This window comes from Oreochromis aureus, linkage group 18 (genome assembly GCF_013358895.1).
Source record: "Oreochromis aureus strain Israel breed Guangdong linkage group 18, ZZ_aureus, whole genome shotgun sequence".
In the NCBI taxonomy this organism is placed as follows: domain Eukaryota; kingdom Metazoa; phylum Chordata; class Actinopteri; order Cichliformes; family Cichlidae; genus Oreochromis; species Oreochromis aureus.
In genome coordinates this window covers 4937509-4955683 of record NC_052959.1, presented here as the reverse complement: position 1 = coordinate 4955683, position 18175 = coordinate 4937509, and the positions used below count along the sequence as shown (strand labels likewise).

Below are 18175 nucleotides of genomic sequence, written 5' to 3'. Positions count from 1 at the left end.
GCAAGTGTTTATCTCAAACATGCATTAATGTTAAATTGTGCCCTCACACTCGCTAAAATCGTTATCTGGACAGATATTCAGGAAAGTATATAGGCCCCCCCTTTTTTTTAAAAAATAGTATATGGTCATATGTAGAAATGTGGATGTTCATTATAACACCAACCTGGAAATGAAAATGAATACATTAAATTAAAATCTGCAGTTCTACTACTTAAGTCCTTCTACTTATAGTTGGCTCCCCACCCAGTTTTACACCACTGAAAAGCATATTTACAGCCTGGTTCGACAACAGTGTTAGGCTCTATGGATAATTTCCTACTTCATAACAGCATAAAGAGATTTTTTTATAACTCATCCTAATTGATTGACAAACAACACAGGCAGCTTCACTTTCGCTAATTCAAGTACTCAACTGGACACCTTCATTATGTTTATGCTATGCATGTTTTCGGTTTGGTGAGTGGAATTCCAATGTTTTATTAGTCTGTTGATAATTAGCTAGTTCTGTCTGCGTTGCACATGTATAGTGCGGTAATGCAGCTAGATAACCTAGGTTACTAGCTTTAGCTGATAAATTGCTATTTCACCCTCTTGTCCAAATGTCTGGCTCCAAAAATCCTGAATAGTTAAGTAGCACCAACATTTTGTATAACAGTTTGTGAGCACTTGCTGAGAGCAACTTGCAAGTAATTATATGAATTTATATGAATTTCAATCAGTGTGCACATGCAAAATCTCTTTAGTAAGCTCTGAAAAATATCTATACAGCCACTTTTTGTAGTATATTCTTTTATTGTTCTCAGAAGTAGCAAAGATCAAAGTGAAAAAGTCGACTTTATGATGCCACATACAATATAGCATGCAGATAGTAGATGGTTGTTTCACATGTTTCTGAAATGCTCAAATGGGTCCCCATATCTTTTTTTATTTCGTTGGTTATTTTGTTTTCAGTTTAGCTCAGCGCAAAAGTTCAGCTAAATTCCAGGTATCATCTACAGATCACAGAAGATTAAGAACCCTATGCTCGTCATTTTACAACTGGCATCAGTGTATTAATGTGCAGAGACTGCGATACACAGCAGATATTACAGTACATCATTGGATCTAGTAAAGCACATGTAAATGTAAAATACCAATTGTTGTACATTTATATACATAAGTCAAACACCGTACTGTGCTCTAACGTGAAGCATTTATGAAATATTTTGCTGCCTATACAAAAATCTACAAGCGCTCATTTTAGTATTCACATACGAGAACTGTTGAAAATCATCTGCTCGTTTATATCTTTTTTCTTTGACATCAACCTTTGACTTGGCAACTACAGTTAAAGTAACAGTAACACCTAAAAATAACTGTAATTAATAAATGGTAAATTAATAGAGGATAAAACTGTAGCTAGTAGCTTCTTCCTGTTAACAGACAATGTCATCATATCAAATCAAAACTAGAGTACATTCTGACACAAAGTGTGTCATCTTATTATATCTGATCTGTGTTAAATCTAATATATATGATCTGTTACAACATTAGTAAGTTATTAGATATATCACTAGAACTGACACCTAATGGTACCTTTTGATAACAAAATTCTAAAAAAAAATACGATGGTGCCTGATACTAAAAATGACTATCAGATGAACTCATTTACAGCAGTACTGATACTAACAAAGCAGTTAAGACAGAACTTCATACAGTGTTACTGTTAGCCACACAGCTCGTCGCCTCACTAGTACCTGAACATGTCAACAAGATTTCGTTGAGATCAATAAAACTGTTGTTTTGAAACATTAAATTATTAATGAATTATCAAAAATGTTCAATCTGGACCACCTGTTAATGTTAGCTGATTAACTATTATCAATACCAATATTAGCCGTCTTTTAGGTTATCATTAAAGTAGTGAGTAATAATAAAACATTAATGTGAGAGCTAGGCATTTGTAACTTGTAACTAGACACTATTCATTCAGTCCAACCTTACAATTAGGTGATTAGCTACAAATATGCCAAGTCACCAGAAGCACAAAATTAGTACAGAATAAGTATTTCAGTATTAATTTTGCCCGTTAACAATAAAAGAACTATTTGCTAAAGTTTAATAAACTATTAATTTATAACTTACTAGCAACAGTTAATACAATGCAAACCAAAATACCATATCATAATAACATGAGACAATTCAAATAAAATAAGAATAAGCTGGCAAGAAACACACCAGATTAGTGCACGTGAAATTAAGATTATTACATTTTGAAAGTATTCACTAGATTAAATCACATTAAAACTTGAAAATAATGAAGAAGGATAGTTTTGAAAGTTTTTATTGGATTTGTACAGATTTTAAATCATGTGTTTTTGATGCCTGTTACACCTTCTGTACTACAGCTTAAATGCAAATAACACTACATTCAGCAGGTTATATCACTAAAACTTTGAATGTTATGTACAGGGCTTTCTGTTGAATGTCTATACTACTAAAATAATTCTAACTGTTATCTACATAATTAACATTTCTAAGTTTTGCTTTTCTAGTAAATCTCTATTTGCCTACATGCAACCTCTCCTTTTTTATAGAAACAGAACTTTATAAGGTACTGCCTTTTTTCCAGTATCACGTATGACACATCCTGAAGTATATTGCATGTCTTGAACTCTTCGGTATGTTGGAAAGACGAGGAAACAGAAAAAAGGTCTGTAACTACATACTGTGAAGCTGACTTCATCCAAAATACATACATGGAGGAGTAGCAGCTAAAAACAAAATGCCCCAGATGAATAAGGAACTACACGCAGCCAATACCAGAACTATTCACATCATGAGATACTTGGTGTCTAGCACAACTGTTCACCTGCTGCAGGTGCTGCATTCATTCATAATACATTTGGATGAAAACCACTAAAAACTGAAGCAGAAAAATATTCATTTATAACCGCTGCTGGAATGCGCCAGTGAAGGTGAGGCTACAGTGAACTGGACAGACTCTTCTAAGCCAACTTTAAATGTAAACTTCATATGAAGTTGACTCCAGATTACAAATCAAGTCCAAGAATCAACTAATTGTATCTAGGCTTCCTATAGTCACTGATGGTTGGTGGACATTTTCCCTGTGTTTTCCCAAAACATCTAAAGATGTGGGTACTTTTGAATTTAAGTAGGCACAAAGTAGCTGTTTAAATCTGAAAATGTCCAATCGGAATGAAACCACTTTTTTTCTTTCTAGGTGACTCTGTGGATCAAATTAATGCTTTAAAGAGAAAAAAATCACTTTCCTTCTGTTTCACAGATTTGAAATGATCAAGGCCAACAAAAAGTGGAAAAAACAAATCGTCTTTTTTAATTCCAAATCTATGAGCCATGACCAAACAAAACAAAAGTAAGTATCATTTACACCATCATCGCCTGCCGTCCTACACTCAAATGATTCAATCTGGATAACCCTGGGGTTAGTTGGATCTGAGAGCTGGAGTTGTGTGGATTTTGATGCCTTCTTTTTTTGTTGGTCCATACATTCCTCCCTCACAATATTTCATGATGAATGCCGACTATGCACACCGGCCTTGATTTGAATATAAAGCTTGTGTTGATGCTAAATTATCCACTTCACGTAAAATGATGCTTCAGGCCATAAGATCACAATGTATAGTAAAGAAAACACTTATTACAACATAGTCTTATATGCAGTGAAGAATGACCAGTGAGAACTGATCAACTTCAAGAAGAAAGATGCTTCTGGCGAAAGCAGCAACGACTGCATTATGTTTACTAACTCAAAGGGAGGAACAGTCTTTAAGGTCTAACAAAGAACAGTAAAGAAAAGTGGATTAATTTAGGACCTTTTTCTTAGCTGATCTTTAGAGCTGACTTTAGAGACCACTGGATACCGTAATACATTAAATATGTTTAGTTCAGGAGCCATTTAAGTTAAAAAAGTTAATGGCTTTTTCAAATAATGTGGAGCATTTGAGACAACAAATACAAATACTGCAATTTGCAATAGTAAACTTGTCGTTTAAATCAAATCTGAAACCTTCAGAGCTCCCTGGGCTCGCCGTAGTCGTTATACATGACAGTGAGCGTCTGCTCATCACATGCCTTTTGTACATCCTGGCCCATGTCTGACCAGTTAAGCCCAAAGACCTTGGTGTCTGTGTAACGGCAGGACAGGAACTTGAGGGACATCCTGCGAAGACCAATCTTTGGCTCCTGAAGGAGACCCTTACACCATGGGGAGAGCTCATCGAGCTGCGAGAGGATGAGGCCAGCCTTCCTGTTGTGACAAAGAAGATAAAGGCTTAAAATGTGGTTGTGGATGATTTCAAGACATGGACACAAAAAATATATACTTGACATATGTCATTAGCCTGCATGTGACAGATGCATCACTAAAAACATATCATTTTAATATCATTTTTTCATTTTCCACCTAAAAAAACAAAAAATCAGCAAGCGCACATGCACATCAGCAAAATTATAAATGAACCAAGTATTGTTTAACTTACGGAGCTTCTTACTGGCATATTTAGAATGACAAACAGATGAATGAAGATTCCTAAACTGATGGTCAGATCAGAAAATGGGACACAGAAATGTTAGCTGTTTTAGGAAGTTTTATAGGCCTTGTAGCACTAAGTAGTGGTAGCATGCTAGTTTGCCAGTAAATGCTAAAAGATTTACTCCAAAATGGTAGGGGTGAAAAGAAAATCAGGTAAAATACACTGTACATGAATATTTATTTTATGAAAGTTTAGACTTTATTTGAAATATTTGTATTCGTCAACTGGTAATGAACTGCGTGGGAATGCAGTCGGTCAGTCAAATTAAAAATAAATAAGCATACACTCTCACTTAGTGACATTTGTAAGTCTACAAAGGGGACAGGTGAGGAAAACCGACCTATAATTACAGTGGTCAGGCACAAGACTGTTAGCCACCTGACTAATATTGTCCAGGGTTAAGGTGTCCTATGGTGCACTGGGTTCTGCATCTTGGGAGAAAGGTCTCAACGGACCAGACTTGTTCAGCAGATCCTGCAGATGCTCAGTCAGATTTTGATTTGGGGAGTTTCAAGACTGAACCAACATACTGGGGTCTTGTCATGGTTTTTCAGACCAACATGGATGGTTTTGCACAGGTCTGTTGTGGGAGGCTGCTCCCTTTGGGGTGAATCGTTACTATGGGGAGAAGTATGTTCTTAGAATAGAAATAGAATAGAATTCAACTTTATTGTCATTGCACATGCACAGGTACAGGGCAACGAAATGCAGTTTGCATCCATCCAGAAGTGCTTTAGTGATATAGATATATTACAATATATATTAGCAATAATATAGATATGCAAGTATATTACAGAAATGGGTCTATTGTGGTATGTTATAATGTACACGGTATGAAGTATGTTGTGAATATTCTATAACTATAGGTATGTACAGGCTGTAGTGAGTACAAGCTATGTACAGGATATGAACAGGATATAAATATGAAAAACTATACAGAGTATGAAATAAATAACTTTACAGAAATATGAGATATACAGTTATACAGAAATGGGAACTATGCAAGTTGTAAACAGTTGTAAGGTTAAAAATTATTGTATGTACAGAATGATTATTTACACAGAGCTATACAGTAGTGCAGTTAAGATAAGTGAGGGTGTGGATAATTTCTACAGAGGCTGTCAGATGTCAGGAGGCAGAGTTCAGGAGTCTGACAGCTGTGGGGAAGAAGCTGTTCCGGTACCTGGTGGTCTTAGTCCGGAGGCTCCTGTAGCGCCTCCCAGAGGGCAGGAGGGTGAAGAGTCCATGTGATGGGTGACTGGGGTCTCTGATGATTTTCCCAGCCCTTTTCAGACACCGCTTCCTGTAGATGTCTTTTATGGCAGGAAGTGGTGCTCCGGCGATGCGCTGGGCAGTTTTCACGACCCTCTGCAACGCCTTCCGGTCCGAGGCAGAGCAGTTCTTGGTCTTGCAATAAGTTTTAGGGAGGTGGTTTGTGTCAAAGCAACATCCGCATGTATGCCAGGAGCCAAGGTTTCCCAGCAGAGCATTGCTTGTAATGAAATTATCGTTATTTTCTTCACCTGTTACTGATTTTAATATTGGGGCTGATTGATACCGCCTGAAATTGTTTTCAACAGATTACTGCAGCAGCATTCAACCAGAGCTCGAGGCGTCCCAGTCTTTTGCACTGGTTGTTTTCAGGGTTTTTTTTACAAAGTCAAGAAGATAATCAGCAACCAGGATTGTGGGAACAGCTTGCTGCCAAGTAGCTGAAGGGAAGTGGAACCTTAGTGTTGATGTTCAATCGCCATGAGATACATTTGACTGTCTGCAGTCCATAAATCACAGTGTGGCTTTGCTGTTATTGTAGAGTGACATCACTGTATCACAGAACCTAAAACCAAAGTCATCCACTGCTACTTCCTGTCTGAAGCAGCACACAGGGTAAGGTGCACTGTTACTGACACATTCCAGATCTGACCCAAAGCACACAGTGACTTCTGAAGGTCTGGGTAGAACTGATGATGGTAAAACTGTGGAAAATGAATGAATGAAGACATAAATGGCAGGGGTAACTAAAGCACCGGTCCTGTTGAAGAAATGCAGTTGATGGACTGCTCTAATACCGTCAAGAGACCGAGGAGAGACTATGAAATGCTCAATCTTGTCCTTTGGCCAAACCAAGCCAGCTGAATAATCATCTTCACAAGTAACATGATGCACAGAGTTCACATAAATACATCTCATTGGGACACAGTGCAATAAATAACCATTAAGCCTGATCAGCCCATTTGGCTGCTGAAGTGAAACCTTGTCAAGTGTTTGTCTAAGGTCAGAAAATGGCAGTGGGAGAAGATTTTGTTCATTCCACACACTGTTTCTGCTCATTCTTTAGCCAAGGAAGAATGAGCAGAAACTTCCATGGCAGATGGTCCCATTATACCAAATCACAAGTCTGCTGGACGTATCAAAGCCACAGCATCACCAGAGTCACCAGAGCCACAGTGCATTACACTAGTGAACTATACTATTATTGCAGGGTCTTTACCTTACAACATAAAGTACCTTGAGGTGATTACTGTTGTGATTTGGTGCTATATAAATAAAGCTGAATTGAAAATTGAACTGAAATGCTGACATATGAGAGCTGCCAGGTCAAACAGTCAATGTGATGAACATGCACACTTAGAGAGTGTACAAAGAGCAAGCGACAACCAGTCAGAAGTAAGGTCCGGTATAAAATAAATAAGGATTATTCTGAATTGTGGCTCATATAAAGCTGCTCTAGTATGGAGTGCAAGAAAAAAAAAGTTAAGCTGGATATGCGCTTCATAATAATTCAACATCTTGGCTGCCTATAAGACTTCACCACTGAAAAGAATCTCAGGAAACCTTTGTTGCTAAGGTAAAAAATTAAGGATGAATCGACATGAGCTATCGACCAGACACTGAACCAAAACGCTGGATCAGACATTAGGCACAATGCTCCAATCCTCTCCCTATCCAACAGCTCAGTTCATCAGCACCAGTTTTACATCAACAGCTTTTATTTCTATGTCTGAAATAGTTTTTAAATTGACTGCAAACTGCAGTCAAGCATGTTGACATAGCAGAAAAACTGCTGATGATGCTTTCTCTCTCTTCTTCTAATATTTATTTGCAAGTTGTGACAGGGTGTGGTTTGTGGCTCAGCTGCAGGGGAAGGGTGGAACAGTGGATTCAGGGTGTGGTGTCAGGGGAGGCTGACCCACATCACCTGATCATGGCTTCCCTGTTTCAGTAGGTTGCCAGGATCTGACGGGAGTGGTGTGTGGTGTGGAGTGAAGAAGGCAGCTGGAAAGCTGCTCCTAGAAAAGCACGAAAACACTGAAAATAAAGATCACTGGACCTGCAATGCTGTGTGCTTCGGGTCCTTTCGTTACAGTGGTGATGAAACCCAGCAGTGGGAGAATGGACACATGACCGACACAGACAATAGTGGAACTGGTGAAAATGGTGGCACAGTTGGCCACCCTGTATCGGGAGCAGGCGGGGATGCAGCAACAACAACTCGATCAGCTGCAGGACGCTCCACTGGTTGGAAGAGGGAGATGACCCCTAGGGCGTGGTGTAGCAGTGGCCTGCTGAGGAGTGGTCCCTGTGGCAACTCCCTTTGCTGTGTGGGGAGGCCCATGTCGACCGGCTGGGGCTCTCCCCGTGAAGACCTGTGCCATAATTTCTGGGGAGATAAGATTGTGCTGGGGGATTGGCCCTTCGCCTACGCCAGACGCCAGCACAATGCTAGCACACTAGGTGACGCCAAAGGGAGAGCCTCGCCTGCTGGATATGATTGTTCTCGAGCAGTTCATGGAGGGACTTCCAGCAGACACCACAGAGTGGGTCTGCTGCTGCCGGCCGGCCTGGACATCACTGTGATGCGGGCGGAGGATCACCTATTGGCATGACCAAAAGAGTCTGGGGAGCAGCCGCAACTGGCGGTGGGAAGTCGACTGGTCCCTATTACAACGCGGCTCCGGGCCCCATCACCACCATGGCCCACGGCTGCAGAGCAGAAGCCACCTGCATTGAGTAATTTGGTAGTTAGTAGTGTGTTGTTTCTCTGCAGTTCCCAGCGGCGATGGACACTGCCCCTCACTCACTGGGAGCCACACCAGTGTCGGGGCAGGAGTACTGGAGGTGAAAGTGCCCATGGATGGAAGTGGGACAGGTGTTCTGTGTTGCTGGCCCTTCAACACCCTCCATCAGTCTCAGAGGGACGTATACACCAGGATAGGGTGGACTCGGGCTGCACACAGACCCTGGTCCACCAAACCCTGGTTCAGCCCAGGGCTTTGCTGGAGGCAGAGTGAAAGCATCATTGTAGCCTTTATTATCATTATACACAGTATAACAAGATTAAAAAGCAGCTCCGTAAAAGTGCATATATGCTAGCACATTATAAGAAACTACGTAATAAAATAACCATATGAATAATATAAATACAGAGTCCAAGAGTGACACAGACAGACAGTTTGAGCACCGACAATTTAAAACACAGACATGAGTTCATGCTAGAGTCCAAGGAGCAATGGAATGAGCAGTAGGGGTGGTTTATGTCTAGAGGTGCAGTGGTCAATGCAGATATTTCAGTGCAAATTACTTTTGTGCAAAGTTGAGTATGGTGATAGCTTTAGGGAAAAAGCTGTGCCTGAGTCTGTTTGTTCTGGCCTGTATGAATCTGATCTGCCAGAGGGCAGGGTGAGGAAAGACGGTTCTGTGTTGTACCAATTTTTCACACTTCCTTTTGGCTTGTTTTCAGCCCCAGTCACCTTCCAAAGCCTCATGGACCAGATGCTGTCCCTGCACACTGTGTATGCTGCCACCTATTTGGATGACGTTATAATCCACAGTGAAACCTGGGCTGAGCATGTGCAGTGGGTGGCTGCGGTCCTGGAGTCTCTGAGGCAGGCAGGGTTTACGGCCAACCAAAAGAAGTGTACTATTGGGCGGAGGGAGGTATAGTATTTGGGCTGGCACTTGGGAGGCAGGCAGGTATGCCCTAAGGATGGATGGATCAAACAGCAGCCATCGCATCCCACCGTCTGTTCGGATCACGCTGCGCTGCAGTGGCTCCATCACATAAAGCACAGGTGTCAAACTCCAGACCTCGAGGGCCGGTGTCCTGCAGGTTTTAGACATGTCCTTGATACAACACAGCTGATTTAAAGGCTAAATTACCTCCTCAACATGTCTTGAAGCTCTCCAGAGGCCTGGTAATGAACTAATCATTTGATTCAGGTGTGTTAACCCAGGGTGTTATCTAAAACCTGCAGGACACTGGCCTCAAGGCCTGGAGTTCGACACCCCTGACATAAAGGATGCCAACGCCTGGATCACCCGGTGGTATCTGGGTCTCCAGCCTTTTAAGTTCAAAGTGGTCTATAGTCAAAGGAGTTTGCAAAGAAAAGCGTCTGGACTTCTTTAAGTTGCTTGAAGACGTTTCACCTCTCATCCGAGAAGCTTCTTCAGTTCTAAGGTCAAATGGCCGAGAGTCCCAGATTTAAACCCAGTGGGAGTATCCCCCCAAAGAGGGACAAAGGACCCCTTGATGATCCTCTAATCACATGAGCCAAGGTGTGAAAGCGGGTGTGGGACCTAATCAGCCAGGGTTTCGGGTGAGCTCACCCGAAACCCTGGCTGATTAGGTCCCACACTCATCACTGGATCACTGGACTTGCAACACTGTGTGCTTTGGGTCCTTTTGTTGCACAAGTGTTTATTTCACTTACATTCCACCCTGTGTGTGTGTGTGTGTGAGGAGCTGTAAAGGTAAGATGAACTTAGACTGAGAAGAGAAAAGAAAGGAAAAGGAAGCAAGACTGTAAATGAGAGCAGTAGTGTCAGATCGGTACTCAGTATCTGCAGATGCATGAAACCAATGTATTGGCATCAAAAAATTTAATTAGTGCATTGCTTTAAGAAATAAACTTGCAACCTAAGATTTTGGAGGCAGAGGCATAAGCAGAGGAGACAATACATTTAGTGTTAAAAGTGAACTATTTGGACAAATGGTGGACAAACCAAGCACCCTTTTTACTGGCCTGAATTTATTTATTTTTTAATCATACATGCATTTCTTCCAGTTCACTGAGAGTAAAGGCATTATCCTGAAAACAAGAGGGAAAATTTTACTAAAAATATTTCAATATTTTGATATGAGGTTAATTAATTCAACTTTGAGAAGACTTGATATGAAAATTCCCCGGAACATATGTACTATACAATGTATGTAAAGATCCAACAAAAGAAAATTTGAAGGTTTTGTAAGGCTCATGGAGAGCTGACCCTACTCTGCCCAACTGGTTATTCTTCATTGTTTGGTTAGAGTTAAAGATAGATGGCTGGTTACAGACAGTTAGACAAATGTCAGACTTTGAGCCAGGTTTTTCAGACTAGCTCACCCCTAGCGCGATAAATGTAATGCGCTGTGTTTTTGTGTGGTGTGAGGTGAATGATATAAATAGTATGGACTCTTAGCATAAGACTATTTTGTCACAAACATTTGCCCTCCAGTCTGGTGGTTAGCCTTCCAACGTTTTTGAATCAGGCCCTTTTCATTGATGGTCTTGGATTAAATTATTCAATTTTTGTGGTATCTAACAAATCGGCACAGGTGGCGTGTAGGACCAAAAGAAACATGAGAACATTGCATTATAGTAGAAGAAGCAGACAGGAATCATCAAGCAAAAAAACACACTTTGTTATGTTAGTTCCACTGTTGTACAGTTCTAAAGTTCGCTAACATTAGCTAGCATCAGCTGGTTCCACCAGACCAATTAAGGCAACGAAAGTCCTGAGGGCACTGAAAAGATTAATGATGTGTTCGTGGTTTCAATGTTTCATTAGTGAGAGGAAGAATGTGCTCTTTGTTCTTTGAGAAGTCACCTGGTCTCACTTTAAAGATAAAAATATCTATTTGCAATAAACCAAAGGTCCCATGTAAACAAAAGTTAACTGCCATCTAGGTCAGATAGCAAATTTCCTACTTTCTACTAACGTGATGAACAATGCTTTTCTTTACCCTTTGTGAAAACATCTGGATGTCAGTCACTACACTTCCTGTGGCTGACTGATGACAGGACTGTGAGGTGTGCCACAAACTGCTACCTACTGACCCATGCACCAATAAGTGCATGCAGCCTAATGGTGCTTTCATTTGTACAGGCCACACTTAGTTTTTAATGCTTTATGTTGAAGTTTTTAATGCTTTTTATGTTGTAAAGTGTTCGTAGTTGGCAACGAAGCCTTTTTATCCTTAGAAGAGTCTTATCAAAACAAAGGCAGTTGTTGTTGTGTGTCATTTTTAATGATCATGTTCTTTGTCCCCTGATTGCCAAGACTTGAGAGAACATTAATGATTGCCTGATTCCCTAGCATAATTAGGATTACGAAGGTTTGGGTTGGGTTAATAAGACTATAACTAATTTGCCTATTTTGTAATTTTTATTTATTTTTCACAATTATTAGTCTAACATAACATAATAGTCAAATAATGAAAGTCTCTTCAATGACAAGATTGATGTTGTTGTTATGCGTGATCATGGCAGACCACCCTGTCGAAGGCCTTGATCACATGATCTCTGAAGCCTGCCCGTTCTTCTGCTACGGGCTTTAGCCTGGTAAACCTCCACGCGCCCGGTTCCTGGGGTACCTGGAACATTTGGTTTTATACGATGCTCAGTTTGGATAGAATTTGTAGTTTGATCTGGATTTGAACTTTGCCTAAATTGCCTGAATAAAACCAGCCATTAGGAGCAAACAAGAAAGAAGCTTTTTTATTTATAACTTGTGTGTTCCAGTCTCTGCGGCAAGCTAATATCCGCTTGTCAAACTCCCATTCAAATGATAACCCACAAGTCCTTTTTTTTCACCATTTGATTTTGCTGTTAAGCTGCAGTTCACTGCTGTTTTGAACGGACTTGCACGCTGCAATAATACCGATGCGGTGGCCTGTGGATTCTGCTGCATTTCATCTCCCGTCTTATGCCAACACCGCATTAACTGCTGTTCTGTAAACATACAGCTCATCACCCTATTTCCTAGTGTGTGTGTGTTCATGTTATTTCTGGAAAAGCAGTGCGCTCTTTACACCACAGCTCCCTTTAAACAGGCAAGACACCATCAGTGTCTGTGTTATCTTTGGCGGATTTTGCAAATCACTTCACATGTAAAGATACACGAGAAGCAACATCTTGTGCTTATACTTGTACTTTGTATACTCTACTGGACTGTCTGTAAAACCTAATGTCGACAGAGAAGTAACAACAACTTTAGCAGCCTTAGTGATGTTGTCTGGCCCGGAGGCTGCAGAAAAATAGTTACTTTAATGATGCCAGCCTTGTTGTAGTGCCTCTCAGTAGACAGGCGGCTCTGTGTTGTGCTGGTAGTCTGCAGTTAGACTACCATTCATAAAATTTTTCTGAAACCTCTTTATATTCCCAATATTTTGACACACATGTCAGTGGTCTGGGAAATAGGGGATATTTATTTCAATATTCATAAATGTGGTTTGTTGTGCTTTCATTTTTCAGGAAAGCTGAGGAACGTCCCGCAGGTTCCAAATAGCAACGGCTGTCACCATAAACTCTTGTGCATCTATAGGGATGGAAAATGGTTTCCACAATACAATGTGAGAGCTGCAAAAAACCGATGCAAACCCCAAACATTTGTGTGGTTTTGACCATGCATATCCAAGCAGGCATACAGGCATACACGAATTAGCCACTGGCCTAATATTTGTAAGTCTTTTATTGTGAAAACAGGGCAGGGGGGGACTAAAAACCAGCAGTGGGATTGGGGTTGAAGGGCATTAAAGGGCATAGTAGAAATAAAGAATTTTTTTTAATTCTGTACCAAAGACAGTAGGGAAATATAATCGCCTTTTTTCTGGGTCCAGAATTGTAATTTTTGTCCATGGTTGATATGACAACTCAGTTTTGGAAAGGGGGTGGCAGTGGGAAGTGCCAACTCTAATTAGCCAGAGCTAAATTGCTCCCTGGAAGTCCTGTAATGACCATACGCATTGTGCTTTTTCATCACAAGCCTCAAACTTTCAAACTGACCTGACTTTTCTTTTCTGTGGGATAGATGCTGGTGATGAGAGCTCGCTCTCCGGCTAAAACCCAGCACTTTTCAGCAGTTTTGAGATGAAGAGTCTTGCCCCACAGTCTGACTGTCAACACAGCGGTTATCCATCCTGATGCGTTTAAAGGAAAACATTCAGCACAAAAGCCCTGAACTGTGCTGCAACTGTGTGCCATTGGGTGCTGGTATACACACACACACAGTGCATAAAAAACCCACAAAACACAAAAACAAAAGAGGTTATTGACCATACCAACACCATCTTTCCTTACAATCGGCCCCACTTTCCAGAAATGCCTCCCTGCAACTTCTTCCACAATAAAATAAAATAAATAAATAAAAAAGCCATATTCATGAATCACTGATCTGACACTGAGAGGGAAATCCAGCACACATCGCAGAGCCATAGGTACAAGGAGACAGAATGGTCCAGTGAGTCATCTAATAGTAGCAGCTCTGCTTGAAGCCAACTGGACTTGCAAAAGACTGCGAAGACCAAATTGAGGTCAGATAAGGTTTTTGACTTAGGCTTTAAATTATATCTAACTATCAAGCAGCAAACTTGAAAAAGGGTTGCAACCCCTCATTTCTATAAAAATTTCTAGTAAACTGGGAATTAGCGATTTATGAAAACATTTGCAAACATATGTGGAAATAGAGCATCTTGAGTTTATACAATTCTAATCTAAGTTAATATTTCGTATGACCATGTTTATCCTTCGACACAGTCTGAATTCTCTTCAGATGTTTTCAACATAATTTCTTGAAGTAGTCTTCAGGAAACCATCTCCGGCCTTCTTAAAAGACACTGAAAGCTCTTCTTTGGATGGTGGCTACCCTTTGTTCCATTCTCTGTCTAGATGATCCTGCACTGTTTCAGTCCCACTTTATTCTTGTTCTTTTGTGCAATAAAAATAAAAGCCCTGTCCATATCATCTCTACCCAAAAGCTGGAGACCACTTCAAAACTCTGAAAACAGCTGATTGTAGCAAGTGCATTAGTTTTATGTTTGTTTCTCCTTTCTCTTTGGCTGCCCTGTAGGTAACTGAAGAGCCTTTGTAACACGATATAATTGTAACTATAATTTAATAAACGAAGTCAGTGAAGTAACGCGTCACATTTAAAATGTAATGTACACATGGAACAAAAAAGTTTTCTCATATGATTTCTCATTGATCTGTCAGAACTTTTTATCTTTAATACTGAACAACATCAGTATACATTATACATTTAGGGAATATAATGGTCTATTTTTAATTACATTACAGTATCACGTATTACAATGTGAGCAGGCTATAAATGGGAAAAAAAGGTAAAAACTGTGTCACAAACTGCTAAAAAAAACTCTAACTGTAGTGGAACCAGTCAATATGGCCCCCTGGGTTGCCTCTGATGCTGCTGATAAGGTCCATGTAATTGGTAAACAAACTCATAACAATGTGTACTGATACTGATAATGCAATTTTCTATTAAAAGTCTATATCAGAGTATGTAAATATATATTTCTGTTCATTCTTCAGTATCACAGAAACCAATAAATCACCAGCGGACAAACAGCAAAAAGGCACTTCTGCTTCAAGTGTGTGTGTATTTTCGTCCTTGTCTCAACTATAAAAAGTCAGCGAGCAAAGTAAACAGTCTGCGGTGATTATGATTATGATTTCCTGAGAGAAATTCCAACCATAACAATACTTATTATCGCAAGCGCTCTGATTAGAGAGACTGTCAAGGAAAAACAGAAAGAAACTCAACAAAAAGGATCAAATATTTTTCAGTTCATCAAAGGGCACCGAGTCCAACCAAGGACACGGTCGGGACGGAAGGATCGAGGATTTCTTTCTTTTCAGCCAAGCCAAAACATCTAGTGTTTCGAAGTCAATAGCCAGGCGGCGTGCCTAACATGATGGGTGCTCCCCCGGCGATGACAAGGTCTGGCCCTCAGGAGGAGAATTGTCGAGCCTTGGAGAGACGGTCTTTCGGTGAGTTTATGGTTTGAGTTAAAGCATCACGCGATGTTGCATGAAAAAGGCAATACAAATGTCCCGTGGAGAATGCCAAAGGGTCTCGTCAGTGAGATCTGATACGTTTCTAAAAACAGCAGATCTGAATATCTGCCGCCACAAGAAAGATAAAGCCACATTTGTTCATTCATTTGTTTCCAGATATTGCTTACTTGGCTGATACGAGTTTACATTGAGTCAGAGCCTGAGCGGGGCTCTTGTTATCTGTATTTTGACTAGCTAATGAAAATCTCGTTTATTCTGTCCTCATTGTTTGTGACAGGGAAACTGGGGAATTCTCTTCATAACAAGTCGAGCTGATCTGGGAAGATGAAAATGTGCGTGGGTATGCATTTGTGGTCTGAGTGTGTGTGAGTTTGTGCCCACCCCGCTGTTTACTCTCAGCGGCACAACAGACCTGAGGTGTTTGGATGGGAGAGGTATATTGTCTCTAAAGTACCACAAAACTGTTGATTTAAGAACAAACCACAACTAAAGAGACTTACAGCAAGGCTTTAGGACAGCAAGGACTAATTTCATGGATGTTTATGAGAAATGCTTCCTACCAATTTCTTACCAAGTACCAGGTAAATGCTTACAGTGTTAGCTATGCCAATTATTCTAGCATTTTACAGCTTTTTTACTGTAAAGCGTCCCGATATTAGTTAGAATATAGGCAATACAATGCCATTCTATGAGGCAGACACATAGGTGCTCAAAAAAAATGAAAGATTTTCTTTTCTGGGATATTGATGTTGTCGCTTTAGAGTGTATACAGTTCAAGTATCAGAGGGGGTTGTTAATCAGTTTCAGCTGCTTTGATGTTAATATAATTAACAACAGGTGCACTAGAGGGGCAACAATGAGACAGCCCAAACATGAAAGCTTTTAGAGGTGGAGGCTTGCTGACATTTTTTTCCTCCCTGTCTTTTCTGACTGAATTTTCACTAGTTTTGCATTTGGTTAGGCGCAACGCCACTACTGGTAGCATGAGGCGATACTTGGACCCTACAGAAGTTGCGCAGGTAGTCCAATTTGTCCAGGTAGTCCCACACATGTCTCTGACTAAACAATCAGAAACAGACTTCTTGAGGGTGGCCTGAGCGCCTGATGTCCTCTAGTGGGCCCTGAGCTCCTTGGAGGAGGTAAATCCATGGAGGGACGCACAGACCTCTACAGGCTAGGCAACGACACCATGACTGCCATTAGGCACCAGGATCCACTGTCAAACCCTACACTGGTGCAGTGGGTCCTGGGTTCCTCCTGGAGCACAACAATGCCTGGCTTCATATGGTAAGTATGCAGGCAGTTCCCAGGAAGAAGGAATTGATACCACTGACTGGCTCCCACGCTCGTACCACTGGGACATTATGGTTTAGTCTATCCGATGCCACCGGGCTGCACCTTGAACTGTCCAAGAGGTCTGTTATGCCCTGGTCAACATCTGGTAGGAGATCCCTCGGGACACCATCCACTGTCTAATAAGAAGCATGCCCCAATATTGTCAGGCTAACTGATTACCATTTTGAGTTGCTGTAATGAAATTTCAGCAAAATTGACTAGGCTGCTTCATCATTTTTTTACTTTGATTATTGATTACTATTTGCATTTCCATCAAATGTGGCACTGAGAACTGAATGTAGCCACTGTGAAGCCACTAATTGGTTAGTAAAGTCCAATGTTGAAGCCCAGCAGCATTTTTGCAGTTGCCGTCTTCATGTTTTGAAACCTAACGTGATGAGCGAGAGATAAATCTGACTGTGAAAGCAAGGAAAACTGCACTCTTGTACAGTATTGTCTTATTAATTACTAGGCAGGCCTACCCAAAAGCATATGGTGCTTTAGTCCTCTTTTTGACTCCACTGGGAACCGATGTTTACAAAAGGAACACGTTGTTTTCAATAGGACTTCAAGTTCCATTGGGGCGAGCGCTGTTTCCCCTATACAGTAATACTGAAGCACTGCTTAACAGAAAGTATGCAGGTGCATCTTCCTTAATAGATTAGTACAAACAGACAATCTGGTACTTAAGTGGGAGCAACTAGAACATGTGAACAGCTGCTTTTTTCTGGATTTTGTGAATTCCAAGTTTACTTTTCTGTAAAAAGCAAAAGAAATGCAAGGAGAACAATCAGAACAAAGAGACAGTTTCATCAAAGAAGTAGTAGTATCTCTGCCCCAACCCTAATGTTTAGTTTAGGGGTTGGTTTTTTTTAAGCTTTTTTATTTCTACAGTCATCTGCTTAGAAAAATATGCAGTAAGCCACAGATTAAAAATTCTGTCTGGAATTAAACAGAAATACAATCTTTATCCTAATATGTCCACAATGAGTCTAGTCTAGATTAGAAAAATGTTTTCCCGGTTCAGCTGAATGACAATGATCATGATGATCTTAGGTGTTTTTGCAGCATCGGGCCAACATCAACACCGGATGCCTGAAAAGCCAGAAAGTATGCATGACGGTTATTTTGGTTTGTTAAAAATGATATCAGTAGTATTTTTGTCCTGGCATAGGTGCGGCCATTTATCTGCTGCATTTGTTTTCCCCAACG

General features: G+C 40.6%; 1 protein-coding gene across 6 annotated transcripts in view; it reads right to left on the bottom strand.

Moving 5' to 3' along the window:
- Positions 1 to 793: 793 nt before the first annotated feature.
- The window catches only part of astn1 (astrotactin 1), a 417314-nt gene continuing 399932 nt past the window's right edge, over positions 794 to 18175 (bottom strand). For all 6 annotated transcript variants that reach the window (XM_039602830.1, XM_039602832.1, XM_039602833.1 and 3 more), the window contains one exon: positions 794 to 4270. In XM_039602830.1, the coding sequence (XP_039458764.1) occupies positions 4033 to 4270 (238 nt within the window). In that variant the 3' untranslated portion in view covers positions 794 to 4032. The remainder of the gene's footprint in view (positions 4271 to 18175) is intronic.